Genomic DNA, 12,475 nt, shown 5'->3' with positions numbered 1-12,475 from the left:
AATTTATTTTATTTGTTAATGTTAACCACCATATGTTGTACTGAAAATGAATGCCATTAACGATAATATAATAGGTGTAATTAATAATATTTTACATTAAATTGGCGGGACCAGATAAATTCCAAAGTAATTAATTACTTGAATGGGGCTTTGAAAATGGACATATAGATGTGATGACTGGTCAAAATGATGATCTTATAAGAAAAATGGGATTATGTTTGGTTGGGCTATGAGTAAAACTCGACACGTACAGAGAATCTAATATCCATATATAAAAGGGGTATCGACACGTAGCAAAATAATTAGTGTACTACGTTGTATCAAAAATAATTGGTGTACTACTGTTCATTAGTATTGATCAACAAATCATGAATTAATATAAGTATTTAGTATTTATACTAAACCATTATAGGAATCTCCATATGCAGTGGCAGAGATTGAAAACTTTTTTTGGAGGGGAGGAAATTGTCAAAAGTAAAATTCCTGTGTGGCACGATGTCGCTGAATCCGGCCTCAGCCAGATACGGGACAATGGCGTTCGATGGAGGTAAAGTATGGCTCACTCGTTGGGGCAGTAGGAGGCGAGGCCTTTGATTAATGACAAACAAAATTAATATTTAAATTATATAAAATTAATTATAACTTATAATTTTTTTAACATTTTAAAAATTTGATTTCACTTTTGATAATATTTATCTCTCAAAAGTCTCAAGATTAATTATTTTAATTATTATTTTTATTACAAATTAAATAATATAATACAACAAAACAAAGTCTTAAATTTCTAATAAAATAAAAATATCAAAATTTATTAATGTAAATAGTGTTATACTATAATGGCATTAAATTTGTAAAGTTGATTTAAAAATAAAATAATAACTTTTTGTTAATGATATGATATTACTACTAGTTATATTATAATTTTTATTATTCTAAAAATAAAATAATGCATGAAACTATATGTGAAGCTAAATATAATTTAGTGTTAATTCTATAATGATATTTAATTTGTAATGTTGATTTAAAGATATGTTATTTATTGTTAATTTAAAGATATACTATTTGTTATGTCAAATAGAATAAAGTAAAAAGTTTAAAAGAATGCTGAAGATGGACATAAAACTCAAATACATAAGTTAAAACTTGAAAATATATCAATTTAATCAAATAAACTAATTTTATTTTTTTTAAGTAAAATTACTAATATTTTTACAAAAACTTTGGGGCCATGACCACCCCTTGCCCTCACAAAACTCCGCCACTGCCATATGATATGATGAGTTTGGTGATGATCCTTTCATGCAACTCATGCAAGCAACAAACTAACAAGAGTAATAGTGTATAATATCTGCGGAGGGTGCATAATAGATACCACCCTAGCCTTTCCTCCTCTATATATATACTTCCTATAAACATGTCACTCCTCCAACTCAACTCCTCCCATAACAACTTGAGAAGGAGCTTCATTATTCCTATTCATTCCTCTAATAAGAACCACACCTTTGCAACAAGAAGAGTAGTTGTTAGACAAACACAGACACAGACACAGACAAAAACACCACTCAACCCTCCCAAGCTCCTCCCTCTGTTGGCTTCGCATTCTTTTTCTTTTATATTCACTGTGATTAACTGTAAGTTGGTTTTGAATTTTTATCTAATGCTTTGAGTTGTTGCCTAATATTCTTCAAGACGATATCTTTTGCTCCATATCTAATACTTTATTTAATATTTGAGTTTAAGATTTAGGAGTTTTCATTTTATGATTTAGTATGTTGTATAGATTTATTTTTTGATTTTTTAAATTCATAAAACATTTTTCAAATTCATCAGACGTGAGTAAGTAACACTATATCAATCACGTATACAATAATGGAGCTGAAATCCAGGGGAAAAGTATGCCCAGCATTTATTGATCAAATCAAAATGGGGAAATGAATCTAAATAAAAAATAGAGTAGGACGGTGTATTTTCTTTATTTTAGAAAAATGTTAAAGAGTAAGAATTTATTTTGGATTTTTTATTAGAGAGAAAACAAAGAACATGGTGTGTTTACTAATTTGTGGATAGGTGAGTTAAGATACTTTGTCTTATTTCATGATAATCTTTCGTTTTCTTCTTGGGAAAAAAAAAAAGAATGGAATGATTTATATTTCATTGAATAGGTGATTGTTGTATTTTCTGTGAATCAGACATTACTGTTCCAAGCAATTTTGTTTCAATGGTTAAATTTTTCTGAAACAAGAAGTTACTTTTATTTTATTTTAGATCCTTAAATTTTGCTACTTGTGTATTTATTGACAAATATCATAACTTTTGGAAAAAAAATTGACATTTTTCTCTTTTATTATGAAATGTTAAAAAACTTTCTTTTCTCATATATTTGGTTTTTTTTAATTATTCAAATTAAATAAATATAATATTTATCAAAACTATAATATGGAGACAATTTACTATTTTAAATACACATTACTACACATTCCAAATATACAGGTAAAAAAATCATTAAAAACATAAGTATCCGAATTCTAGGATATGATAAATTAAAAAAAAATGATACTGAATATTCGGGATATGATCATATGGACATAATAAATTTAATGTTAATGTATATAAAATTGGATTTAATATACGGTGGGGGTGGGGCGGTGATAATAACACTGATGGTATAGATAAAATATAGTTGAATAAAATTTACTACTATTACAAAGTAAAAATATTATAGATAAAATTTATTTTTAGATATGATAAATTGTATGATTCTGTGCAACTGCATGCATGGGTCTTCAGCTAGTATCTTTCTTGCTAAAAGAATAAATACTTGGATCTTGTAGGTACTGTGAACCACTCTTGCTCCACAAAAAGCAAGACAAACTAGGACAGAAAACAAAAGAAGAAACAACCATGGAAATTCCAACAATTGATCTATCCATGAAAAATAGGATAGAATTGTCCAAACAAGTGGTGAAGGCTTGTGAGGAATTTGGAATTTTCAAAGTTGTTAATCATAATGTTCCAAGAGAGGTGGTTGTAAGAATGGAAGAGGAAGGTGCTGAGTTCTTTGCCAAAAGCAACTCGGAGAAGCAACAAGCTAAGCCTTTTGGCTATGGATGCAAGAACATTGGCAACAATGGCGATGTTGGTGAACTTGAGTATCTTCTTTTTCCCACCAATCCTCAATTCATTTCTGAATCTTCCAAATCCATCTCCAATCATCCAAACAAGTTCAGGTATCTATGTCCTCACCTCATTTTAAAATTAGGTCAAAATCTTATATGCATTGTATTTATAAGTATGTCTAATTTTGATGTACAGACAATTATACACTATATATTGATTATACACGCACATACGTGATAAAGACTGTTACCCGTTGAAATTAGTTAATAAAAGCCACTCTAATTGATCAATGTTTTTCACTTCCGATCCACACATAGTGTAATGTTGACCTTATATATATATACATATATATATAACAACCAGCTAATAAATCAATTATTTATCAGCAATTTAATTAACCTACTGAAGGTGTTATAGTACTTTTATAGCTTACTAATTAAATAATGAGTTATTCTCCGACTTTTTTTCTTAATTTAATTTATATTTTAATTTCTACATTATTAAAGGTTTACCATAAGCCATTAAACCTAGCTATACATATAGCCTGCCTTTTGGGTTAAGAAAATGTTTTTCAATTCAATATTTAAGCTATAAAAAACTCTTTACCAACATATGCTTTATCACTTATGTATTTTGATGTGATGTCCATTATTTATGAGGAATGATATTTCTATTAAATGGCAACTTTGTTAACAAACAAAGGGTTAGCAAACTTTCTTTTCAATCGTACATTTATACTCTTTTTACTACAATAATACAATATGCATGTGGTTGAAAAATGATTTCTTTTGCTTGATAAAATTTTAAATTTATATAGATATCATTACCCATTATTTAATATAACACATGAAAAATTGAAAATACTATGAAATCAACACTTTTAGTGTAAAAAAATAGAAAATAAACTAATATTAATCCAAATATAAAATAAAAATATTAATCACCTAATATTTTCCTTATCTATAACACATTTTATTTAAGGTTTAAATGATAATTTTTTTTAGGCAAAAAGTGAAAGTTATTATTGGCTTAATGTGAAAATTGATCGATGAATTGCAGCGGTGCTGTAAATAATTACATAGAAGGAGCTAAAGGAGTAGCATGCGAGATTCTTAATCTTGTGGTAGAGGGTTTGGGAGTCCAAGATAAATTTGCACTTAGCAAACTAATCAAAGACGTAGAAAGTGACTCATTGCTGAGGATCAATCACTACCCTCCCAGCATGACTACGGATTCGGAGATGGACCCATGTGCTACTGGTAACACCAACAATACCATTGGCTTTGGGGAACACTCTGACCCTCAGATCCTCACCATCATGCGCTTCAACGACGTCGCCGGCCTCCAGGCCACCACCCACGACGGCATCTGGTTCACTGTCCCTCCTGACCCGCATAACTTCTTCGCATTGGTCGGCGATGCCCTCCAAGTTTTGTTTCTTCTCACCATAACTTCAATATCTATCAAATCTTATTTAATGGGGCAAATGTGTACCTTTCAAAAATAATCCTCTCAATTTTTTTATTGACATTGTTATGTGTGATGTTTAATCATTTAATATTTTTTTATTGTTTTTGTCCTATTTAAAAAATATATGGTAAAAGACCACATCAATTAATTGAAAAAATAAAAATTAAGCATTTTCAAATATAAACTTTACATAAACTTTACATAAAGACAACAAATTACATTGTTAAATGAATATTCTTAAGTTGGTGTTTAGGTAAGGAAGCATAAAATAAAAACACTATTTTTCAACCTCCAACATTTTTGTTTTTCAATGAAAAATTCCTTTTCTTTCTAAGGACATTTCATAGTTAAATTCTATTTATATTAATTGGTGTAACGTGCATGAAAATATAGAGTGATAAATTATTATGCCATTTATTTATGAATGACTAAATATGATTACATGAATGAAGGTTTTTTTCAAACGAAAGATTTACAAGCGTGAGACACAGGGTGCTGATTACTGACTCATTGAAGACAAGAACCTCAATAATGTACTTCGGAGCACCCCCATTAAACTGCTTGATCACTCCGCTGCCAGAGATGGTGAAACCACCACAAAACCCAAGTCGATATAAGCCCTTCACATGGGATGATTACAAAAAAGCTATGTACTCTTGTAGACTTGGGGACTCTAGGCTTGACCCGTTTAAGGTTCATAATGACTAGTGTAAAACCCGGGCATAAGGCCAAATGTAGATTAATTGTAAAAATTTATTAGTGTATGTTCGTTAATATTAATAATTATTTTTAATCTTAAAAAATTTTTGTGAATAAAAATCTATTATTCAATATATATGATTGTTCTAGCCTATATTTACAGAGATCTAATAATCTGATCTTAATTTTTTTTTGCCCATATTAACATCTAATTAAAAAAAATGTGTATGTTAAAATCTGTTTCATTGATTATTTTTAAATGAATTATAAGTTACACTTCAATATGATTTTGACTAACGTTAATATTTAGTGCAAAAAATATCTCAACATAAATTATATTACATTAATATAATTTTTAATCATAATCAATTTTGTAAAGTCACATTTATATCAACATTTTTTGTCTATAAATACTTTTATGTATGATGAATTAGAGCATAAAATTACTTTCTGCATAGCAATTAGAACATGATACATTAAATAAATATAAATACCAACACGAAAATAAAAAAATTATTTTTAAAGAACCAAATTTCAATTTAATTTGTACTTAAAAGTTAAAATAAAAAACTCATACTTTCCAAACAAAAATTACTACCATAAAATTTTTTTTGACAACTTGCAGTAATATGATAAAACTCTACAAATTTGCACATATTTTTTTTAAGATTAAGATCTCTTTAAAATCATAAAAAATTTTAAGTGGATTCGGTGCTGCTTAAAAATATAAAATCTACTATTATATGTTTTTATATAATTTTTTTTAATTTTTTATTCATTATATATGAGGCATTTAATAGTAGATTCAAATAATAACTAAAGATTAATTGTAATTTAGAAAAGAATATATGATCAAGTATAAATTTATAGTATATAATATAAAATAAATTATTAATTATGTTAGCTAAATAATACAAAATTGTTTGTCTTGTATCTATTAAATATTTATGAAAATTTTGTTGTTCTAGTTTATTTGAATATACCATTTGAGTATAATTTGAATATTCAACATTCATTTAAAAAAAATTCAAACACAATTAAAATTCAATAAAAAAATTGTGTTATTTGAATGAAAGAATTGTACTTATTTATTTGAAGGCCTTGAATATTAAGATTAATTTAGTGTAAAAAAGAAAATATTAAAAATATTACATAAGAAACTAATATGGATGTAATTATTTAAAAATATCTATAACAACTTTATTGTAAATTATTGTTGTTTTTTATATAAGTTTTAATTTTCGCCATGTAATAATAAAAGGTTAGATTCATTTTTTAAAATGAAATCCTTTGCATATGATACTCCATAAACTTGTATACCCATAATAAGTTGATATTTATCTGTCTTTTTATTATTTAGTTTGATCTATTAAAAAAATATGAGTTCTGTATAAAATTAATAAAGACAATTACATATTTTTTAGTGTTCAAAATTTAAGTGACAAATACACGTGTAAATTTTTTAAAAAAATAAATCTACATGACTCAAAGGTTTAATCTTCTTCCGGACCAAATATAGATTTATTGTATTTCACTTTTTATTTCTACATAATCTTTATGTACTCTTTCAATTTTATTATGATATCATAACACCATCTTCGTAAGTAAATTTAGACCAATATTTCATTTCTTTTTTGAAATCACCACATTCTGAGATTTTAATGGAAAGTAAATCTGCTCAAAATTTCTCTATATTTGCTTTAGCATTCATTCACTCAACCTTCACTTACAGTTCTACCTGCCTTAGAGACACTATGTGCCGTTCATCTGAGCTCAATTTGTCACCTTCAATCATTCCGCTTAATTTGCTTAGGTTAATATACAAAACTCTAAAGCTCGAACCTTAATTTGAATTTTCATAATCAAATTTTAAAATCATCAAAACTATTTAATTTATTCACATATACAGTATAAAGTTTATTATAGAAGAATTTAAATTGCTTAAAATACTAAATAGATATCCTTTCTTCCGTAATTAAAGCATGTTAAAGAATTCAAATAGGCACCGGATTCGGTGGTCCAAGAACGTTTGGACCATTAAATGGTCCCATAACAAAACATATTTTTTAAGTTTTTTTAATAACTGCTAAATAGTCATTTTTTTAATTTAATTACAAATTAACCCCATATATTTTATTTAATTATAAAAATAATTTTTTATTTTATAAATAATTATTTTATCATAAATTTATCATGTTTATTAACAATCAAGAACAAAAACAATAACGAATTAGATTTTCCATTGATCTTAATAAATTTTTTGGCTATTCCAATAGATTAAAAAATTAAATTTGATCCCTGACGTTCGTGAGGAATCATAAAATCGTGTTTCCTTGAAAACCAATCAATTGGACTATCAAACCAATCAATTGAATTATAACTCAATTGATTGAAAATTGCAAGGAAGCATGGTTTTTGCATAACTCAATCGATTGAAAATTATAACCCATATTCTTAATAATATCAACCCAAAACTATATAACTTTATTATCATTTACTGTTTTAGTTGTTCCATAGCAGAAAACTAACCCAAGTTTCTCCTTAAATCTAAATACACTCTTGGCCATGTGAAATCTAGATACATTCTTGGATTCTCATTATTGATAAGTTCTTTTGGAGCAGTCACTACTTTGCATTTAGACTTTAAAAGAAAACAAGTGATGTTCTCCTCTACATGCAACTCTTGTAAATTCCATTAGATAGGGCCTGAACAAAAAAATATCAAAACTAATTAGTTATAAATTCATTAATTTTATGGCATAAGTCTCATATGAGAACATATACAAAATATTCTGTTTATTCATTTTATTTCATGCATTAACTTTTCGATCTATAATTGATTGGATATAAAATTTGTCTCTAAAACTCTCATGTCCCATCAAATAATTCGAAACAAACAAAATTATAAATAACATATCTAAAAGATTCATATTTTGACAATTTGATATTATCTTTATCTATACCATTAATGTGTCACTAATATTCATAACAATACGAATGCATATCCATGTTTTGGTCTTACACTAACATTAACACAGACTTAGTCACACTCACTTTATGAATTCTTATATTTCACTACTTGGGTTAAACCCAGAAAATAAGGGCTCTTGTAACTTGATCTTCATGAATTATACCGTTTAAAAAAAAGGTAAGTTTATAATATTACTCAATATCTTAAAGTCAAATAAAATATTTAATATAATATAAATAATGATAATTTATTTTTATTATAAAATCATTTTTCTTCACATCTCTAAAACATTTGCCGTCAATCTCCTCAATTTATTTCCAAAAGTTTCAAGATATGAATTAAAAAAAAATTTACGTGATTGATATTTTCAAATAAAGATGGCATTACAAATTCTTACACTATAAGAAAAAAGTCTATGGCCACGCTTTTTTTTTGCTACGCTTTTGTGAGGGTAGCATTTGAATAGAAATTTGGTCACGTTTTTTATTGTTACGCTTCAAAAGCGTGGCAAAAAAGATCAATGACCATGCTTTTATGGCGCCCCTGCTTTGAAGAAGGTTCTGCAACTTCAATACTGTAATTTATGCTCTTTATTCTGTTCTTTTTTTGTTTAGTTAAATTTCAGCTTGAATTGCAAGTAGGTTCCACTTTCGTTGTTTCTATTTTCACACTTACTATTTTTAGGAACAGGCTGTTGTTTAGCTTTTCACAATTTCTATATGCACCTCTTTTTTTTTTTCATCGGGGTTTTTTGTTCATGGGGTACAGATATTCATATAATCCTTTGTCTGAGAGTAGTTTTTGCAAGGAGAATTCGATAGAGGGTCTGTCGACTTTCTAATTTATGTCTTTATGTGTGTATTCATCAAAGCAGCTATTCTACTGAAAATTATCTGTAGTGTTAGATTAATTTTACTGTTAGAAGGATTATTATTTCTTGTTATTATCCATTCGCATGCAATTAGTGAGTTCAATGCGTCTGTTGACTGGGATGGAGTGGATATTGTGATTTTTCTTTTTCTTAGTCCATTTTAGTTTTTAGTGAATAACATGTCAAGTGTATATACATGTGAATGTCATTAACTAACTTCCTCAGAGTTGGATTTTGCTCATTTGAACATCAATTTGATGACTGCTTCATTCTAAGGACTATTTTCTTCTTTTGTTGCAGAAATCAATGCGCTGGGATCATGAAGACTCAAAGGTTTGTGATGAGTACTTGCGTTTAATTTCTTTTGTTTATATAAATGTTCATGTTAAATATTGTGTAACTTTGTGGAAGGATATTAGAAAATCCTGTAACTGGAAACTGGGAAGTTCTACCTTTCCTTGCATATATAGGAATGTAGGATACCTCATAGAATACACTAGCTCATTATTCCTTGGATTTTTTTTTTAGTTGTGTCCAAAAATGTCTCTTATGTTTATGGGCATAAAGTTTTCAGCTGGTATCGTATTCATGTGAGGGGGGCTATCTTTAATTGAGACATCATTACACCATTAGGATTTGTTGTGAAAAGATTAAATAAATAAAAGAGGATGAGAAACTCAAGCATGATAAAAATGCTATCTTCAAATAGTTGTTTTCATGATAAGGGTGTCCTTGTGTTATAATTATTAACTTTTTCTCTGTACTGGTTCTTTTATGTTCTTCTGGCCTACTTCGTTAAACAATCTGGGCCATAAAGAACGAGATAAAAAACTGAACTGGGAAATTAACTCTTGTGTGACCTCTATTGTGACACGTTTGTTGTATAAAACGTATGGTATAGCACTCTACCAATAATTAAGTAATGGCATTGTCTTATATCAGTACTGATTAGAAAGAAATATCACTTCCCTGACGTGCTTGTTCTAGTAAATTGGTCATTTGATAATAAATGTTCAATAGTATTTATATATTATATTTTTGGATATTCTATAAATATAATATGGCATAATCATAGTAAACAAATTTAATTTGAATTAAGTATTTAAATATAATTAGTATGAAAGTAATTTTCAATAATTAATACTCATTATTAAGAGAATATTTACTAAAGATAAAAACTAAATTAAAATAGTACAAACAATGCTAAGATTAAATAAGTATGCGTGAAGTGAAGTCAGTCAAATAGAAAAATATTTTTTACATAAATTTATTTTTGTTTGAGAATTTAAATTTAAAATATTAATTGAAAATATTATGATTATGTTTGAAAAAATATTTTTATAATATGAAGTATACATAAAATGAAAAAATGTAATAAAAGTTTGATTGTAAAGTAAGATTATAAAAGGAGTTAAGATAAATGAAGTTTAAACAATTATGTTTATTTATCCAACCACTTAACTATAATCACCATTATTAAAATTAATTATACCAAATTTTGTTAAAATTGAACTTTAATAAAACTATAACCTACCAACTTAAATGTATGTATGTTATAAAATTTATAATGCTATTAATCTACTTAATATACTAAAACTGGGTTTTTTCCGAGCTAATAAGGGTGACGTGTCACTCTCTCGTGAGTCTGTTTTCCCTCCAAAACGAATAAAATTTTTCATCTATTCTAAATTATTTATTATAATTATATTATTATATTATATTTAATATTTAATGAATAATATATAATTATACTAATTTAAGAACATATCTTCATTATAATTATATCAAATCAATATTTAATGCACTATTAAACTACTTATCAATTATAATGCGTAATTACTGTACATAATAACAAATTGCCTTAATAGTAATTAATTTACCTATTTATTTTTGTTTTACTAAGGTCTATAAATAGTGTTTTTCTGTCGTACATACATCTAAATTTGAGAGTCAGCTCATAATTTTATATTTAGTATTTTTTTTACTACTTCATAGAATAAGAATGTATTCTTCATTTTTTATTGAAGTTGATCCTTTTAAGGTACAATTTATAATTTTTTATAATATTTTTCATATACTCATTCTATTATATTATTCTTTTAATAATTTATTAATTGTTGTTACTCTAAGTTGTTCTTATCGTCTAATGTTCCAATTCAATTGTCTTTTACCACAATCGTTTACAATGCATCACATCTATAAAATACCTCATCGAGTTGTCTTCACTGATTCAGATTCCAACTACATGGATGTAAGCGTTCAAAGAAGGGGCAATAATTTCTACTTTACCGAATGATTGTTGGATCTACTCACCTATTATGACCAACCTAATGGAATGTGGTTAAAGGAGGATGAGTAAATTATTATAATTTTAATTATTCGATTAAAATTGTAATATCAGTTGTGATATTTTAATTATTAATGCATTATTAAACTACTTATCAATAATTTTAATTATCTAACATTTATAATTTACTCATCCTCCTTTTTTATCAAATTATTATAATTGTTTGGTTGCATAATTTCTCATTAGATTCACCATCCTAAATTGGTCAATTTGGTTCAATTCAGATTTTGTTTTTCTTTTTTTTTAATTGCTCTTATTGCAGCAAGTGTCCTCAGATTTTTATTGTGAGCTGCAAAATAAATGTCCCAAACTCTCAATACTTTTGTCATCCTTTTCGTTGTGTTTTTAACTCTGTTGATGTACTATTAATTTTAAATTTGTACGAATTTTAAATGTTGATACTTACGATATTATTTCAGTTGGTTGTCGTTACGAGAATGACTTTATACTATACGTGACTAAAGACTAGAATAGATTCAATATTGTTTAAGTAATTTTGGTTTTAATATTAGTATTTGATTAAATTATAATTAGAGAATTTTAAATTATTGCCTCAATTTATATATTATGATTATTTTTCGTGGATGTACTATTTTTAAATAATTTAATAATTAATAAAATAAAGTGGTGTCAAGTATATTATTTAAGTTTATTTTTATTCTTTATTTTTTTATTGATATTTTTATTATATTTGACAAAAAAAACTCTACCTAAATATATAGTTTTTCATTGTCCTAAGCACAATTTAGTTGCCAATAAAAACCGATTTTATCTATAAAAAATAATAAAACATGTATCTTTTGATATTATATTAATATAGTAAGTAGACATTATGATATAATAATATCTTTAATTGTATTATAATTAGTTCATAAATAATATATAATTATATTATTTTAGGAAAAATTTTTCATTATAATTATATCAAATTAATATTTAATTATGATAAAATATGTTAATTATAATTATATCATAAAATTATAATAATTACGATAGCTAT

At 26.3% G+C, this 12,475-nt stretch overlaps 1 protein-coding gene across 1 annotated transcript; it reads left to right on the top strand.

The window, feature by feature from the left end:
- Positions 1-1,869: 1,869 nt before the first annotated feature.
- LOC107475835 (gibberellin 2-beta-dioxygenase 2-like) lies at positions 1,870-5,295 on the top strand. Its single transcript, XM_052257961.1, has 5 exons — positions 1,870-1,893; positions 2,190-2,221; positions 2,832-3,227; positions 4,177-4,551; positions 5,040-5,295. Exons 1-5 carry the CDS (start codon positions 1,870-1,872, stop codon positions 5,293-5,295), a joined length of 1,083 nt encoding a protein of 360 aa, XP_052113921.1.
- Positions 5,296-12,475: the final 7,180 nt, after the last annotated feature.

This window comes from Arachis duranensis, chromosome 2 (assembly GCF_000817695.3).
Source record: "Arachis duranensis cultivar V14167 chromosome 2, aradu.V14167.gnm2.J7QH, whole genome shotgun sequence".
Taxonomy (NCBI): Eukaryota; Viridiplantae; Streptophyta; class Magnoliopsida; order Fabales; family Fabaceae; genus Arachis; species Arachis duranensis.
The sequence above is the reverse complement of the archived record's forward strand: the minus strand, read 5'-3'. Positions and strand labels throughout refer to the sequence as shown.